The sequence below is a fragment of the Ranitomeya imitator genome, chromosome 1 (genome assembly GCF_032444005.1).
Source record: "Ranitomeya imitator isolate aRanImi1 chromosome 1, aRanImi1.pri, whole genome shotgun sequence".
Lineage (NCBI taxonomy): Eukaryota > Metazoa > Chordata > Amphibia > Anura > Dendrobatidae > Ranitomeya > Ranitomeya imitator.
Genome location: NC_091282.1, coordinates 1,087,797,890 through 1,087,815,479, shown reverse-complemented (window position 1 = coordinate 1,087,815,479; position 17,590 = coordinate 1,087,797,890). Strand labels below are relative to the sequence as shown.

The 17,590-nt window shown below is 45.5% G+C and overlaps 1 protein-coding gene across 9 annotated transcripts in view; it reads right to left on the bottom strand.

Annotated features, from left to right (window-relative positions):
• Positions 1-17,590, bottom strand: part of WDR17 (WD repeat domain 17) — a 174,415-nt gene that overhangs the window by 68,114 nt on the left and 88,711 nt on the right. For 6 of the 9 annotated variants that reach the window (XR_011316989.1, XM_069744255.1, XM_069744256.1 and 3 more), the window contains one exon: positions 4,319-4,506. Coding sequence is in view for 8 of the 9 variants with exons in the window: in XM_069744255.1 (XP_069600356.1) it covers positions 4,319-4,506 (188 nt within the window). In the remaining variant the exon portion in view is untranslated. The remainder of the gene's footprint in view (positions 1-4,318; positions 4,507-17,590) is intronic. The other 3 variants (XM_069744257.1, XM_069744259.1, XM_069744253.1) reach the window with 1 other exon arrangement.

Genomic DNA, 17,590 nt, shown 5'->3' with positions numbered 1-17,590 from the left:
AGTGCGTCTTGTAGTCCGAAAAATACGGTATCTTGGGCGTGCTCGTATATTATGTTCACGTGCCTGCGGTTGCATAATTTCCGGCTCTTGGACAGCCTGTGGGGATTCCCTAACAAACAGGCAATCCCTGCATGTGTTCAGGACATCTAATAGCCGCAAATCATGCAGCCACGGGAACGCGAACATAATATATGAGCACACCCAGATGCTCGGATAACAACTGGCATGCTTGGATAAAACGTTATCTCAGCACATTCGCTCATCACTAGTTACTACGTCATCCCTTTGTGATGTATATACACCTGTTAATGTGCTGATATCGCAGACATTTATAGTGCCACTAAACAGGTGATATAATGATCTACTATGACATTTAGAAACCATGTATTTAGCTGGAAAAATACAGTGCCTTGCGAAAGTATTCGGCTCCCTGGAACTTTTCAACCTTTTCCCACATATCATGCTTCAAACATAAAGATACCAAATGTAAATTTTTGGTGAAGAATCAACAAGTGGAGCACAATTGTGAAGTTGAACGGAATTTATTGGTAATTTTAAATTTTGGGGGAAAATCAAAAACTGAAAAGTTGGGCGTGCAATATTATTCGGCCCCCTTAACTTAATACTTTGTTGCGCCACCTTTTGCTGCGATTACAGCTGCAAGTCGCTTGGGTTATGTCTCTATCAGTTTTGTACATCTAGAGACTGAAATTCTTGCCCATTCTTCCTTGGCAAACAGCTCGCACTCGGTGAGGTTTGATAGAGATCATTTGTGAACAGCAGTTTTCAGCTCTTTCCACAGATTCTCCATTGGATTAAGGTCTGGACTTTGACTTGGCCATTCTAACACCTAGATATGTTTATTTGTGAACCATTCCATTGTAGATTTTGCTTTATGTTTGGGATCATTGTCTTGTTGAAAGATAAATCTCCGTCCCAGTCTCAGGTCTTTTGCAGACTCCAACAGGTTTTCTTCAAGAATGGTCCTGTATTTGGCTCCATCCATCTTCCCATCAATTTTAACCATCTTCCCTGTCCCTGCTGAAGAAAAGCAGGCCCAAACCATGATGCTGCCACCACCATGTTTGACAGTGGGGATGGTGTGTTCTGGGTGATGAGCTGTGATGCCTTTACGCCAAACATATCACTTGGCATTGTTGCCAAAAAGTTCGATTTTGGTTTCATCTGACCAGAGTACCTTCTTCCGCATGTTTGGTGCGTCTCCCAGGTGGCTTGTTGCAAACTTTAAACGACACTTTTTATGGATATCTTTGAGAAATGGCTTTCTTCTTGCCACTCTTCCATAAAGACCAGATTTCTGCAGTGTACGACCGATTGTTGTCCTATGGACAGACTGTCCCACCTCAGCTGTAGATCTCTGCAGTTCATCCAGAGTGATCATGGGCCTCATGGCTGCATCTCTGATCAGTCTTCTCCTTGTTTGAGATGAAAGTTTAGAGGGACGGCCGGGTCTTGGTAGATTTGCAGTGGTATGATACTCCTTCCATTTCAATATGATCGCTTGCACAGTGCTCCTTGGGATGTTTAAAGTTTTGGAAATCATTTTGTATCCAAATCCGGATTTGATACAACAGTATCACGGACCTGCCTGTTGTGTTCCTTGGTCTTCATGATGCTCTCTGTGCTTCAAACAGAACCCTGAGACTATCACAGAGCAGGTACATTTATAAGGAGACTTGATTACACACAGGTGGATAATATTTATCATCATTAGGCACTTCTGGAGTGAGTTTGCTGCACTGAAAGTAAAGGGGCCGAATAATATTGCAAGCCCCACTTTTCAGTTTTTGAATTTCCACAAAAATGTAAAATAACCAATAAATTTCGTTCAACTTCACAATTGTGTTCCACTTGTTGGTGATTCTTCACCAAAAAATTACATTTGGTATCTTTATGTTTGAAGCATAATATGTAGGAAAAGGTTGAAAAGTTCCAGGGAGCCGAATACTTTCGCAAGGCACTGTAATATCTCCAATATAAACAAATCAGAGAAGCAAAGATCCTAGGTAAACAAAGCAATAATGAAAAAGTAAAGGCTCAATGGGAACTGGTCACTCAATTTATGCTGCCAAATCACACCCAGTATGAATCGAAGCCTGAGGCTGCCGTCACACTAGCAGTATTTGGTCAGTATTTTACATCAGTATTTGTAAGACAAAACCCGGAGTGGAACAAATGGAGGAAAAGTATCATAGAAACTTATGCACCACTTCTGCATTTATCACCCACTCCTGGTTTTGGCTTACAAATACTGATGTAAAATACTGACCAAATACTGCTAGTGTGACGGCAGCCTTACTACACGATTCCTACAGCTTGGACCATAGCCAGAGACAAGACTATTCTGACTTTTCCCAGTCCCGTTCCTGGTGATTGACAAATTTCTTGCTATGGGAGAGGCCAATCAATCACATACGGTGACCATGGAGAAGCTAGCAGGGGTGGCACCGCACTAGTCTAATCTATCCCTATGGTTCGCAGACAGATCTACTAGCTCTGTTCTCTCTGAAACGCAGAAGCGTTTTAAAGGAAAAAACATACCTGGCTGTAATCGGGTAGACAGGCTCTGATTTATGCTGGCCATGGTCTGGGCAGCCTAAATCGAGCAACAGGTTCCCTTTCAGGATTGCCCTCATCAGTTTCCCCTAATGTTTTAGGAGCAGAGTTTATTAATTTTATAGGCGGGTGGGATGTACATTTAACCCCTTCATGACCGTGGGATTTTTTGTTTTTCCGTGTTCGTTTTTCGCTCCCCTCCTTCCCAGAGCCATAACTTTTTTATTTTTCCGTCAATTTGGCCATGTGAGGGCTTATTTTTTGCGGGACGAGTTGTACTTTTGAACGACATCATTGGTTTTACCATGTCGTGTACTAGAAAACGGGAAAAAAATTTCAAGTGCGGTGAAATTGCAAAAAAAAGTGCAGTCCCACACTTGTTTTTTGTTTGGCTTTTTTGCTAGGTTCACTAAATGCTTAAAATGACCTGACATTATGATTCTCCAGGTCAGTACGAGTTCATAGACACCTAACATTACTAGGTTATTTTTTACCTAAGTGGTGAAAAAAAATTCCAAACTTTTCTAAAAAAAAAAAAAAAAAATTGTGCCATTTTCCGATACCCGTAGCGTCTCCATTTTTCATGATCTGGGGTCGGTTGAGGGCTTATTTTTTGCGAGCCGAGATGATGTTTTTATTGATAGCATTTCGGTGCAGATACATTCTTTTGATCGCCCGTTATTGCATTTAAATGCAATGTCGCGGCGACCAAAAAAACGTAATTCTGGCATTTCGAATTTTTTTCCCGCTACGTTGTTTAGCGATCAGGTTAATGCTTTTTTTTAGTTGATAGATCGGGCGATTCTGAGCGCGGCGATACCAAATATGCGTAGATTTTATATTTTTTTTATTGATTTATTTTGATTGGGGCGAAAGGGGGGTGATTTAAACTTTTATATTTTTTTATTTTTTTTTTTAAATTTTCAACTTTTTTTTTTTTTTACTTTTGCCATGCTTCAATAGCCTCCATGGGAGGCTAGAAGCAGGCACAACTCGATCACCTCTGCTACATAGCAGCGATCTGCTGATCGCTGCTATGTAGCAGAAATGGAGGTGTGCTGTGAGCGCCGACCACAGGGTGGCGCTCACAGCCACCGGCGATCAGTAACCATAGAGGTCTCAAGGACCTCTATGGTTACAATGGAGACGCATCGCCGACCCCCGATCATGTGACGGGGGTCGGCGATGACGTCATTTCCAGCCGCCCGGCCGGAAGCGGTAGTTAAATGCAGCTGTCTGCGTTTGACAGCGGCATTTAACTAGTTAATAGGTGCAGGCAGATCGCGATTCTGCCCGCGCCTATTACGGGCACATGTCAGCTGTTCAAAACAGCTGACATGTCCCGGCTTTGGTGCTGGCTCACCGCGGAGCCCTGCATCAAAGCAGGGGAGCCGACATCGGACGGTATAGTACGTCCGATGTCGGTAAGGGGTTAATAATCATCTTCCTATCACATCGATATCTATAAAGGACTACACTCACAAAAAATGAGAATGAATTTTGGATAATAGCATACGGCAAATTTCTGAATTCCGATAAATGCGGTTTCCGGAATGTGTCGCCTTATTGCAGATTTTTATAATCTATACTGAAAGATACAATTACTACTACTTTTTCTGTTTCTTTCTGATCTGAGCTGCCAGAAAAGGTCATCTTCAGAGAAAATTATTAATCTGATTCAGAATTTCACAAATGGTGTAAACAGATTATTATTGATGGAAAATGATAGGGTGATACATACCAGATCTCTTAGGAAATCCCATTTCTTGGCACCCATATCATAAAGTCCCACTCCGCCATCCATGAAGCAACAGACGGCATGACCCGGAGGTAATGAGAAGGCTTGATTCTGGGTTAGAGTGGGAGGTGGTACAGCCTCACTAGTGGATGATATATGATGGTTTTTCGTAGGGGACTGTGCTAAAAATGCTCATTAGAAAAAAACAGCATTTATGTCAGTAAAACATTAGTGTACAGTATCTGTAAATTGTATTAATGCAGATACAATATAAAAAATTACAGTTGTGGCCAAAAGTATTGACACCCCTGCAATTCTGTCAGATAATAATGATTGCAAACAAATTCTTTGTTATTATTATCTTCATTTAATTTGTCTTAAATGAAAAACCACAAAAAGAATTGTCTTAAAGGCAAATTGGATATAATTCCACACCAAACATAAAAAAAGGGGGTGGACAAAAGTATTGGCACTGTTCGAAAAATCATGTGATGCTTCTCTAATTTGTGTAATTAACAGCACCTGTAACTTACCTGTGGCATCTAACAGTTGTTGGCAATAACTAAATCACACTTGCAGCCAGTTGACATGGATTAAAGTTGACTCAACCTCTGTCCTGTGTCCTTGTGTGCACCACATTGAGCATGGAGAAAAGAAAGAAGACCAAAGAACTGTCTGAGGACTTGAGAAACCAAATTGTGAGGAAGCATGAGCAATCTCAAGGCTACAAGTCCATCTCTAAAGACCTGAATGTTCCTGTATCTACCGTGCGTAGTATCATCAAGAAGTTTAAAGCCCATGGCACTGTGGGTAAAAGCTCACCCAAAAAGAGGACTTAAAAATCCTCCAAAATATTGAAAAAAGTCACAGAGAAAAATTCAGAGATGTTTACCTGCTGAAGCCTCCAACCAAATGCACTGCAGGGTGCAGCGGACCCGATTAATGATGGCAAACATACAGGTGCAAAAAATACCGATGAAACAACCACTTTAAATCCAGTGTTGGCCGTTTGGCATTAGTGCACAAAAAGATAAGCGATAATAGTCTGTATGTGGCGTTGTTCACACAGGCAATGCAGAGCATCTGGTTTACAGCCTATTACTGACGCACATATATGCGGACCGCCCAGTGCTACAAAATGCATGCTGTGCGAACTGTTGGCCTCTGTTCGCACAGCATGCATTTTGTAGCACTGGGGCGGCCCGCTTATATGTGCGTCAGTAATAGGCTGTAAACCAGATGCTCTGCATTGCCTGTGTGAACAACGCCACATACAGACTATTATCGCTTATCTTTTTCTGCACTAATGCCAAACAGCCAACACTGGATTGAAAGTGGTTGTTTCATCGGTATTTTTTGCACCTGTGTGTTTGCCATCATTAATCAGGTCTGCTGCACCCTGCAGTGCATTTGGTCGGAGGCTTCAGCAGGTAAACATCTCTGCATTTTTCTCTGTGACTCTTTTTCCATGGCACTGTGGTAAACCTCCCTAGATGTGGATGGAAAAGAAAAATTGACAAGAGATTTCAACGCAAGATTGTGCGGATGTTGGATAAAGAACCTCGACTAACAGCCAAACAAGTTCAAGCTGCCCTGCAGTCCGAGGGTACAACAGTGTCAGCCCGTACTATCCGTCGGCGCCTGAATGAAAAGGGACTGTATGGTAGGAGACCCAGGAAGACCCCACTTCTTACGCCGAGACATAAAAAGCCAGGCTGGCGTTTGCCAAAACTTACCTGAAAAAGCCTAAAACATTTTGAAAGAATGTTCTCTGGTCAGATGAGACAAAAGTAGAGCTTTTTGGGCAAAGGCATCAACAGAGTTTACAAGAGGAAAAAAAAGAGGCATTCAAAGAAAAGAACACAGTCCCTACAGTCAAACATGGCGGAGGTTTCCTGATGTTTTGGGGTTGCTTTGCTGCCTCTGGCACTGGACTGCTCGACTGTGTGCATGGCATTATGAAGTCTGAAGACTACCAACAAATTTTGCAGCATAATGTAGGGCCCAGTGGGAGAAAGCTGTGTATCCCTCAGAGGTCATGGGTCTTCCAGCAGGACAATGACCCAAAACACACTTCAAAAAGCACTAGAAAATGGTTTGAGAGAAAGCACTGGAGACTTCTAAGGTGGCCAGCACCTGAATCCCATAGAACACCTGTGGAGAGATCTAAAAATGGCAGTTTGGAGAAGGCACCCTTCAAATATCAGGGACCTGGAGCAGTTTGCCAAAGAAGAATGGTCTAAAATTCCAGCAGAGCATTTAAAGAAACTCATTGATGGTTACCGGAAGTGGTTGGTCGCAGTTATTTTGGCTAAAGGTTGTGCAACCAAGTATTAGGCTGAGGGTGCCAATACTTTTGTCTGGCCCATTTTTGGAGTTTTGTGTGAAATGATCAATGTTTTGCTTTTTGCTTCATTCTCTTTTGTGTTTTTTTATTTAAGACAAATTATATGAAGATAATAATACCAAAGAATTTGTGATTGCAATCATTTTCAGGAAAAAACGGAGTATTATCTGACAGAATTGCAGGGGTGTCAATACTTTTAGCCACAACTGTAGCTATAATTTTTATTAGAGATGAGCGAATCGATTCAATGCATATTTGTGTCAAATTTGTAGGAATCACTGAACCCTGCATATTTGAACAATTTGCATAGTGCAAATAGCTAAAAAATTCCTAATGCCATTTTACACATTGCAGAAAATTGCATAATTAAAGGGAACCGGTCTCCCCCAAAATCGATGGTGAGGTAAGCTCACCATCATCAGGGGCTTATCTACAGCATTCTGCAATGCTGTAGATAAGCCCCCAATGTAACCTGAAAGAGGAGAAAAAGAGGTTAGATTATACTCACCCAGGGGCGGTCCCGCTGCGGTCCGGTCAAATGGGTGTCTCAGGTCCGCTCCGGCGCCTCCCATCTTCATTCCATGACGTCCTCTTCTGGTCTTCACGCCGCTGCTCCGTCGCAGGCGTACTTTGTCTGCCCGGTTGAGGGCAGAGCAAAGTACTGCAGTGCGCAGTCGCCGGGCCTCTCTGACCTTTCCGGCGCCTGCGCACTGCAGTAATTTGCTGTACTATCCTGTCCGAGGTCAGAAAAGGGGTAATAGCCGTTCGGTCATTGATTTCTTCGCTACAGGGAATCTCTGTCAGTAGGATTGTCCCTCCACAGCTGTCTATATGGGCATGTAGGTAACAGGAATGAAACAATATCTTGCCATCTGCGATTCGATGTTTTATTCCAAAGAAATCCATATTTTTTCATATATAAATGAGCGGTTATGACCTATGGTCCGGACACTGATCTGCATGAGAATCTGCCTACAAAGGTTATTATTATTAAAGAAAGGGGCCATCACCAGTGTGATCTGTAATGGCCGCTCTCTGCTCTCGTGATCTCACTGCAGAGCTGTGTGTAATTATAGCTAATACATCTGTAGGTTCCTCTCAGTTTCCATCTCACAGGCAGACAGAGCTGCAATACTGCAAAGCTGTAGAGCTGCAGTAATTGTGTTTGTAAGAAGACAAAGTTCAGTTCTAGTGTTCTCAACTCCCTGGAGTATTAGGCGAAGGGGGCACATGACTGTAGAATTAGGGTGACCCTTAAACATAGCTCCCAACCGTCCCTATTGTGCGGGATTGTCCCGGATTTGATTATTTGCCCCGCTGTCCAGCGCAGGACGCTCTCTGTTGTGAATTCTGTGGCAGGGCTCCCTCCTGTGGTCACAAGTGGTACTGCGGCTTCTGAGTTTCCTTCCTCAGGTGATGTGGTGAAGTCGTTAGGTGCTGCTCTATTTAACTCCACCTAGTGCTTTGCTCCTGGCCTCCAGTCAATGTTCTAGTATTGGTCTTGCTTCCTCCTGGATCGTTCCTGTGGCCTGCTGCTCTGCATAGCTAAGTTGCTCTTGTGTTATTTTTGTTTGCTATTTTTTCTGTCCAGCTTGCTTAATTGGTTTTTCTTGCTTGCTGGAAGCTCTGGGACGCAGAGGGAGCACCTCCGTACCGTTAGTCGGTGCGGAGGGTCTTTTTGCCCCTCTGCGTGGTTGTTTGTAGGGTTTTGTGTTGACCGCAAAGCAATCTTTTCTATCCTCGGTCTGTTCAGTAAGTTGGGCCTCACTTTGCTAAATCTATTTCATCTCTGCGTTTGTATTTTCATCTCTACTCACAGTCATTATATGTGGGGGGCTGCCTTTTCCTTTGGGGTATTTCTCTGAGGCAAGGTAGGCTTATTTTTCCTTCTTAGGCCTAGCTAGTTTCTCAGGCTGTGCCGAGTTGCATAGGGAGTGTTAGGCGCAATCCACGGCTGCCTCTAGTGTGGTTGGATAGGATTAGGAATTGCGGTCAGCAGAGTTCCCACGTCTCAGAGCTTGTCCTATGTTTTTTGGTAATTGTCAGGTCACTTTGTGTGCTATGAACTTCAAGGTCCATTGTGGTTCTGAATTACCTATTCATAACAGTACTGGAGGCCCAAAGTACTAATGCTTCTCAATAGAGGGAAAAAAGAAGTTCTGAGACCATTTTTTTTTCTTTGCACTGTGTTTTGCCTTTTTTTTCCCCTAGACATTTGGGTGGTTCAGGACACAGGTGTAGTGATGGACATTAAAGGTCTGTCTTCTTGTGTGGATAATCTCACTGCAAGAGTACAAAAAATTCAAGACATTATGGTTCAGAAATCTATGTCAGAACCTAGAATTCCTATTCCTGATTTGTTTTCTGGAGATAGAACTAAGTTTCTGAATTTCAAAAATAATTGCAAACTGTTTCTGGCTTTGAAACCTCGCTCCTCTGGTGACCCAGTTCAACAAGTTAGGATTATTATTTCTTTATTATGTGGCGACCCTCAAGACTGGGCATTTTCCCTTGCGCCGGGAGATCCTGCATTATGTAATATTGATGCATTTTTCCTGGCGCTCGGATTGCTGTACGATGAACCTAATTCGGTGGATCAGGCAGAGAAAAATTTGCTGGCTCTGTGTCAGGGTCAGGATGAGATAGAGATTTATTGTCAGAAGTTTAGAAAGTGGTCCGTGCTCACTCAATGGAATGAAGGTACGCTGGCAGCTATTTTCAGAAAGGGTCTCTCTGAAGCCCTTAAGGATGTCATGGTGGGATTTCCTATGCCTGCTGGTCTGAATGAGTCTATGTCTTTGGCCATTCAGATCGGTCGACGCTTGCGTGAGCGTAAATCTGTGCACCATTTGGCGGTATTATCCGAGCATAAACCTGAGCCTATGCAGTGCGATAGGACTTTGACCAGAGTTGAACGGCAAGAACACAGACGTCAGAATGGGCTGTGTTTCTACTGTGGTGATTCCACTCATTCTATCTCCGATTGTCCTAAGCGCACTAAGCGGTTCGCTAGGTCTGCCACCATTGGTACGGTACAGTAAAAAATTTCTTTTGTCCGTTACTTTGATCTGCTCTTTGTCATCTTATTCTGTCATGGCATTTGTGGATTCAGGCGCTGCCCTGAATTTGATGGACTTGGAGTTTGCTAGGCGTTGTGGGTTTTTCTTGGAGCCCTTGCAGTGTCCTATTCCATTGAGAGGAATTGATGCTACGCCTTTGGCCAAGAATAAGCCTCAGTACTGGACCCAGCTGACCATGTGCATGGCTCCTGCGCATCAGGAGGATATTCGCTTTCTGGTGTTGCATAATCTGCATGATGTGGTCGTGTTGGGGTTTCCATGGCTACAAGTCCATAACCCAGTATTAGATTGGAAATCAATGTCTGTGTCCAGCTGGGGTTGTCAGGGGGTACATGGTGATGTCCCATTTCTGTCTATTTCGTCATCCACCCCTTCTGAGGTCCCAGAGTTCTTGTCTGATTACTAGGATGTATTTGATGAGCCCAAGTCCAATGCCCTACCTCCGCATAGGGATTGTGATTGTGCTATCGATTTGATTCCTGGTAGTAAGTTTCCTAAAGGTCGACTGTTTAATTTATCTGTGCCTGAGCACGCCGCTATGCGGAGTTACGTGAAGGAGTCCTTGGAGAAGGGTCATATTCGCCCGTCATCGTCGCCATTAGGAGCGGGGTTCTTTTTTGTGGCCAAGAAGGATGGTTCGCTGAGACCTTGTATAGATTACCGCCTTCTAAATAAAATCACGGTCAGATTTCAGTACCCCTTGCCGTTGTTATCTGATTTGTTTGCTCCGATCAAGGGGGCTAGTTGGTTCACCAAGATAGATCTTCGTGGTGCGTACAATCTTGTGCGTATTAAGCGGGGCGATGAATGGAAAACAGCATTTAATACGCCCGAGGGCCATTTTGAGTACCTAGTTTGTTATGATCAGGCAATTCAGTACCACAATGGACATAGAAGTCAGAGCACATACAGTGACCTGACAATAGCCCAAAAATATAGAACGAGCTCTGAGACGTGGGAACTCTGCTGACCGCAATCCCTAATCCTCTCCAACCACACTAGAGGCAGCCGTGGATTGCGCCTAACGCTCCCTATGCAACTCGGCACAGCCTGAGAAACTAGCTAGCCTGAAGATAGAAAATAAGCCTACCTTGCCTCAGAGAAATACCCCAAAGGAAAAGGCAGCCCCCCACATATAATGACTGAGTTAAGATGAAAAGACAAACGTAGAGATGAAATAGATTTAGCAAAGTGAGGCCCGACTTTCTGAACAGAGCGAGGATAGGAACGGTGACTTTGCGGTCAACACAAAACCCTACAAACAACCACGCAAAGGGGGCAAAAAGACCCTCCGTACCGACTAACGGCACGGAGGTACATCCTCTGCGTCCCAGAGCTTCCAGCAAGCAAGAAAAACCAACTAAACAAGCTGGACAGAAAAAACAGCAAACAAAAATAACACAAGAGCAACTTAGCTATGCAGAGCAGCAGGCCACAGGAACGATCCAGGAGGAAGCAAGTTCAATACTAGAACATTGACTGGAGGCCAGGATCAAAGCACTAGGTGGAGTTAAATAGAGCAGCACCTAACGACTTCACCACATCACCTGAGGAAGGAAACTCAGAAGCCGCAGTACCACTCTCCTCCACCAACGGAAGCTCATAGAGAGAATCAGCCGAAGTACCACTTGTGACCACAGGAGGGAGCTCTGCCACAGAATTCACAACACTAGTTATGCCATTCGGACTTGCCAATGATCCATCGGTGTTTCAGTCCTTTATGCATGACATCTTCCGAGAGTACCTGGATAAATTCCTGATTGTATACTTGGATGATATTTTGGTCTTCTCGGATGATTGGGAGTCTCATGTGAAGCAGGTCAGAATGGTGTTCCAGGTCCTGCGTGCTAATTCTTTGTTTGTGAAGGGATCAAAGTGTCTCTTTGGTGTTCAGAAGGTTTCATTTTTGGGGTTCATTTTTTCCCCTTCTACTATCGAGATGGACCCTGTTAAGGTCCAGGCCATCTATGATTGGACTCAGCTGACATCTCTGAAGAATCTCCAAAAGTTCCTGGGCTTTGCTAATTTTTATCGTCGTTTCATCTGTAATTTTTCTAGTATTGCTAAACCATTTTAAGACCGATTTGACCAAGAAGGGTGCTGATGTGGTCAATTGGTCTTCTGCTGCTGTGGAAGCTTTTCAAGAGTTAAAGCGTCGTTTTTCTTCTGCCCCTGTGTTGTGTCAACCAGATGTTTCGCTTCCGTTCCAGGTCGAGGTTGATGCTTCTGAAATTGGAGCGGGGGCTGTTTTGTAGCAAAGAGGTTCTGATTGCTCGGTGATGAAACCATGCGCCTTCTTTTCCAGGAAGTTTTCGCCTGCTGAGCGAAATTATGATGTGGGTAATCGAGAGTTGCTGGCCATGAAGTGGGCATTCGAGGAGTGGCGTCATTGGCTTGAAGGAGCTAAGCATCGCGTGGTGGTCTTGACTGATCACAAGAATTTAACTTATCTCGAGTCTGCCAAACGGTTGAATCCTAGACAGGCTCGTTGGTCGCTGTTTTTCTCCCGTTTTGACTTTGTGGTTTCGTACCTTCCGGGCTCTAAAAATGTGAAGGCGGATGACCTGTCTAGGAGTTTTGTGCCCGACTCTCCGGGTTTGTCTGAGCCGGCGGGTATTCTCAAAGAGGGAGTAATTTTGTCTGCCATCTCCCCTGATTTGCGGCGGGTGCTGCAAAAATTTCAGGCTAATAAACCTGATCGTTGCCCAGCGGAGAAACGGTTTGTCCCTGATAGGTGGACGAATAAAGTTATCTCTGAGGTTCATTGTTCGGTGTTGGCTGGTCATCCTGGAATCTTTGGTACCAGAGAATTAGTGGCTAGATCCTTTTGGTGGCCATCTCTGTCGCGGGATGTGCGTTCTTTTGTGCAGTCCTGTGGGATTTGTGCTCGGGCTAAGCCCTGCTGTTCTCGTGCCAGTGGGTTGCTTTTGCCCTTGCCGGTCCCGAAGAGGCCTTGGACACATATCTCTATGGATTTTATTTCGGATCTCCCCGTTTCTCAAAAAATGTCGGTCATTTGGGTGGTTTGTGATCGCTTCTCTAAGATGGTCCATTTGGTACCCTTGTCTAAATTGCCTTCCTCATCTGATTTGGTACCATTGTTCTTCCAGCATGTGGTTCGTTTGCATGGCATTCCAGAGAACATCGTTTCTGACACAGGTTCCCAGTTTGTTTCGAGGTTTTGGCGAGCCTTTTGTGCTAGGATGGGCATTGATTTGTCTTTTTCCTCGGCTTTCCATCCTCAGACAAATGGCCAGACCGAACGAACCAATCAGACCTTGGAAACATATCTAAGATGCTTTGTTTCTGCTGATCAGGATGATTGGGTGTCCTTTTTGCCTTTGGCAGAGTTCGCCCTTAATAATCGGGCCAGCTCGGCTACCTTGGTTTCGCCGTTTTTCTGCAATTCTGGGTTCCATCCTCGTTTCTCTTCAGGGCAGGTGGAGTCTTCGGACTGTCCTGGTGTGGATACTGTGGTGGACAGGTTACAGCAGATTTGGACTTATGTAGTGGACAATTTGACCTTGTCCCAGGAGAAGGCTCAACGTTTTGCTAATCGCAGACGCTGTGTGGGTCCCCGACTTCGTGTTGGAGATTTGGTTTGGTTGTCATCTCGTCATATTCCTATGAAGGTTTCCTCTCCTAAGTTTAAGCCTCGTTTCATTGGTCCGTATAGGATTTCTGAGGTTCTTAATCCTGTGTCTTTTCGTTTGACCCTTCCAGATTCTTTTTCCATCCATAACGTATTCCATAGGTCATTGTTGCGGAGATACGTGGCACCTATGGTTCCATCTGTTGATCCTCCTGCCCCGGTTTTGGTGGCGGTGGAGTTGGAGTATATTGTAGAGAAGATTTTGGATTCTCGTGTTTCGAGACGGAAACTCCAGTATCTGGTTAAGTGGAAGGATTATGGTCAGGAAGATAATTCCTGGGTCTTTGCCTCTGATGTTCATGCTGCCGATCTTGTTCGTGCCTTTCATATGGCTCATCCTGGTCGGCCTGGGGGCTCTGATGAGGGTTCGGTGACCCCTCCTCAAGGGGGGGGGTACTGTTGTGAATTCTGTGGCAGAGCTCCCTCCTGTGGTCACAAGTGGTACTGCGGCTTCTGAGTTTCCTTCCTCAGGTGATGTGGTGAAGTCGTTAGGTGCTGCTCTATTTAACTCCACCTAGTGCTTTGCTCCTGGCCTCCAGTCAATGTTCTAGTATTGGTCTTGCTTCCTCCTGGATCGTTCCTGTGGCCTGCTGCTCTGCATAGCTAAGTTGCTCTTGTGTTATTTTTGTTTGCTATTTTTTCTGTCCAGCTTGCTTAATTGGTTTTTCTTGCTTGCTGGAAGCTCTGGGACGCAGAGGGAGCACCTCCGTACCGTTAGTCGGTGCGGAGGGTCTTTTTGCCCCTCTGCGTGGTTGTTTGTAGGGTTTTGTGTTGACCGCAAAGCAATCTTTTCTATCCTCGGTCTGTTCAGTAAGTTGGGCCTCACTTTGCTAAATCTATTTCATCTCTGCGTTTGTATTTTCATCTCTACTCACAGTCATATGTGGGGGGCTGCCTTTTCCTTTGGGGTATTTCTCTGAGGCAAGGTAGGCTTATTTTTCCTTCTTAGGCCTAGCTAGTTTCTCAGGCTGTGCCGAGTTGCATAGGGAGCGTTAGGCGCAATCCACGGCTGCCTCTAGTGTGGTTGGATAGGATTAGGAATTGCGGTCAGCAGAGTTCCCACGTCTCAGAGCTTGTCCTATGTTTTTTGGTAATTGTCAGGTCACTTTGTGTGCTCTGAACTTCAAGGTCCATTGTGGTTCTGAATTACCTATTCATAACCGCTCTCATCCCGGGAGACAGCAGGAGAACTCCGTCACACCCCCTTTTGTTAGGCCACGCCCCTTCCCCATGTTCCTGAGTCTCCCAGCGTCACTGTTCAGAGAGGGAGAGAGAGGGGACACTTCTAGTTTGAGGTACGTAACAGCCGAACACAGCCTGGGTGCCGGCGGCAATGTAAGCAGCAGACCAGTGTGAGTGGACTGGAGCTGCTAATTATAATGCCTGGCTAGTGTAATCGTGCTTGGAATGAGTGGGGCTGAGCAGGGAGGGATGGACACACTCACAGCCTCCCTCTGTTTGCCTCGGCTGCTCAGTGCTCACTGCTGTGTTATCTCATTACAGAGGGACAGATGCAGATCAGTGTGAGTGAGTAGTCGATGTCACAGATCGATGACTCACTGACACACGTCTGTCTCCAGTCAGTGCATTTGAGGAGGAGCAGCTGCAGCTCCCTGGGGGAGGGTGACGACACGACGCTATTGTGGCTGCTATTTCCCCACGCATAAAAAGGGCTAAGCCAAAGCCCCTGTGACAGCCTGACACTGTAATGTAGCAGAGCCGTGTGTGTACAAGGTGTATGGATCGGAGCAGCATGTGAAAGGTGTATGGAGCAGAGTCGTGTGTGTAAGATGTGTACGGAGCCGTGTGTACGAGGTGTACGGAGCCGTGTGTACGAGGTGTGCGGAGCAGCGTGTGTACAAGGTGTGCGAAGCAGAGCCATGTGTGTACAAGGTATACGGAGTGGAGCAGCATGTGCAAGGTGTATGGAGAGCAGTCGTGTGTGTACGAGGTGTATGGAGCGGAGCCATGTGTGTACGAGGTGTACGGAGTGGAGCCGTGTGTGTATAAGGTGTATGGAGCTGAGCCATGTGTGTACGAGGTGTATGGAGTGGAGCCGTGTGTACGAGATGTATGGAGAGGAGCCGTGTGTGTATGAGGTGTACGGAGCGGAGCCGTGTGTGTATAAGGTGTATGGAGCGGAACAGTGTGTGTACGAAGTGTATGTAGTGGAGTCGTGTGTGTACAAGGTGTATGGGGAGGAGCCGTGTGTATGAGGTGTACGGAGCGGAGCCGTGTGTGTACGGAGCGGAGCCGCATGTGCAAGGTGTATGGAGCGGAGTCGTCTGTGTACAAGGTGCATGGAGCGGAGTCGCATGTGTACGAGGTGTACGGAGCAGACGCTGGCTGTGTCGGATCGGAGCAGATATTGCTCCTCACTCTAACACTGACTGGCACAGGAGACACGGAGGTCTTTATCAGTGGCGTATCACAGCTGCAGCGACGTGAGCAGTTAGCGGCGCAGCTGGATGACACCATTCGGCGCCGTGGGAGTGGAAGCTGCCGGCTGCTGCGAGGGTGCGTGGTGAAAGGTGTCTGTGTGTAGTGATGGAGAAGGCAATGATGGGGGTGGATAACCATGTGTGGCCATTATACTGCACCCAGCATTGTGTGGGGCCATTATACTGTACGCAGCATCATGTGAGGCCATTGTATAGTATGGAGCATAATGTGGCCAATGGCCATTGTACAGTATGGAGCGTCGTGTGCGGCCATTGTACAGTATGGAGCGTCGTGTGTGGCCATTGTACAGTATGGAGCGTCGTGTGTGGCCATTGTAGAGTATGGAGCGTCGTGTGTGGCCATTGTAGAGTATGGAGCGTCGTGTGCGGCCATTGTACAGTATGGAGCGTCGTGTGTGGCCATTGTACAGTATGGAGCGTCGTGTGTGGCCATTGTAGAGTATGGAGCGTCGTGTGTGGCCATTGTACACTATGGAGCGTCGTGTATGGCCATTGTACACTATGGAGCGTCGTGTGTGGCCATTGTACACTATGGAGCGTCGTGTGTGGCCATTGTACACTATGAAGCGTCGTGTGTGGCCATTGTATAGTATGGAGCGTCGTGTGTGGCCATTGTACACTATGGAGCGTCGTGTGTGGCCATTGTACACTATGGAGTGTTGTGTGTGGCCATTGTACAGTATGGAGTGTCATGTGTGGCCATTATACAGTATGGAGCGTCATGTGTGGCCATATTTTTTTGTTTATAATTATTGTTTACGAAACATTGTGATCAGAAGTGCTAAATGGGTGTGGTTGAGGCGTGGCTAGTTGTGAAATGGGTGTGGTCAGAGGTGTGGCCTAAAATTTGCAGCGGCGCGCGTAGCGCTGATGACTTTGTCCCTCTTTCCCTTCTTTGAAAGTTGGGAGGCATGCCCTTAAATCCTGGAGTTTCTATTAGCTATATTTATATAGATTGTATTAGGGTGGGTGTTTCCCCTTTTAGTAACAGGAGTCCGTTTGTGAGCCTGGTTTCTTATTAATGTTGGGAGGGAGCAGTTTAGGAAAAATACAACTTCCTATCTCACCGTCTCTTCCTCTTTACCAAAAGAGATGGCAGAAATATCTACAGCCTCAAGGAGTATAATACAGGGTTTATCTCCTCACAGAACTGGGCAACTTCACTTCACACATTATGTGCTAGTGTAGCATCATCTACATCACATACAGTGGAAAGTGTTACCTCAGATATTGTGAGCTCCTCCATTATCTACCTCATGTACTGGTGTAGTGTCATCTATCACACATACAGAAGTAGACATTGTGTGTCCCTCCATTATCTACCTCATGTACTGGTGTAATGTCATCTACATCACATACCGTGGAAAGTGGCATGCAACATTATGTGCTTCTGCAGCATCACCTCACGTACTGGTGTAGTGTTATCTAACACATATAGACCCCAATTTTATCAGTGATGTATACTGTTCTTCCTGGTATCAGACCCCCATGTTATCAGTGACGTATACTGATCTTCCTGGTATCAGACCCCCATGTTATCAATGCTGTATATTTATCTTTCTGGTATATGATCTACTTGTTATCAGTGCTGTATACAGATCTTTTTGGTATTAGAGCATCATGTTGTCAGTGCTGTATACATCATTAGTCCCCATCCATGTATATGTAGACCCGGAATCTGTATAAGATTATAGCCAAGCGACACTACTCTGTCTTCTTCCAGGACCTGTCCTC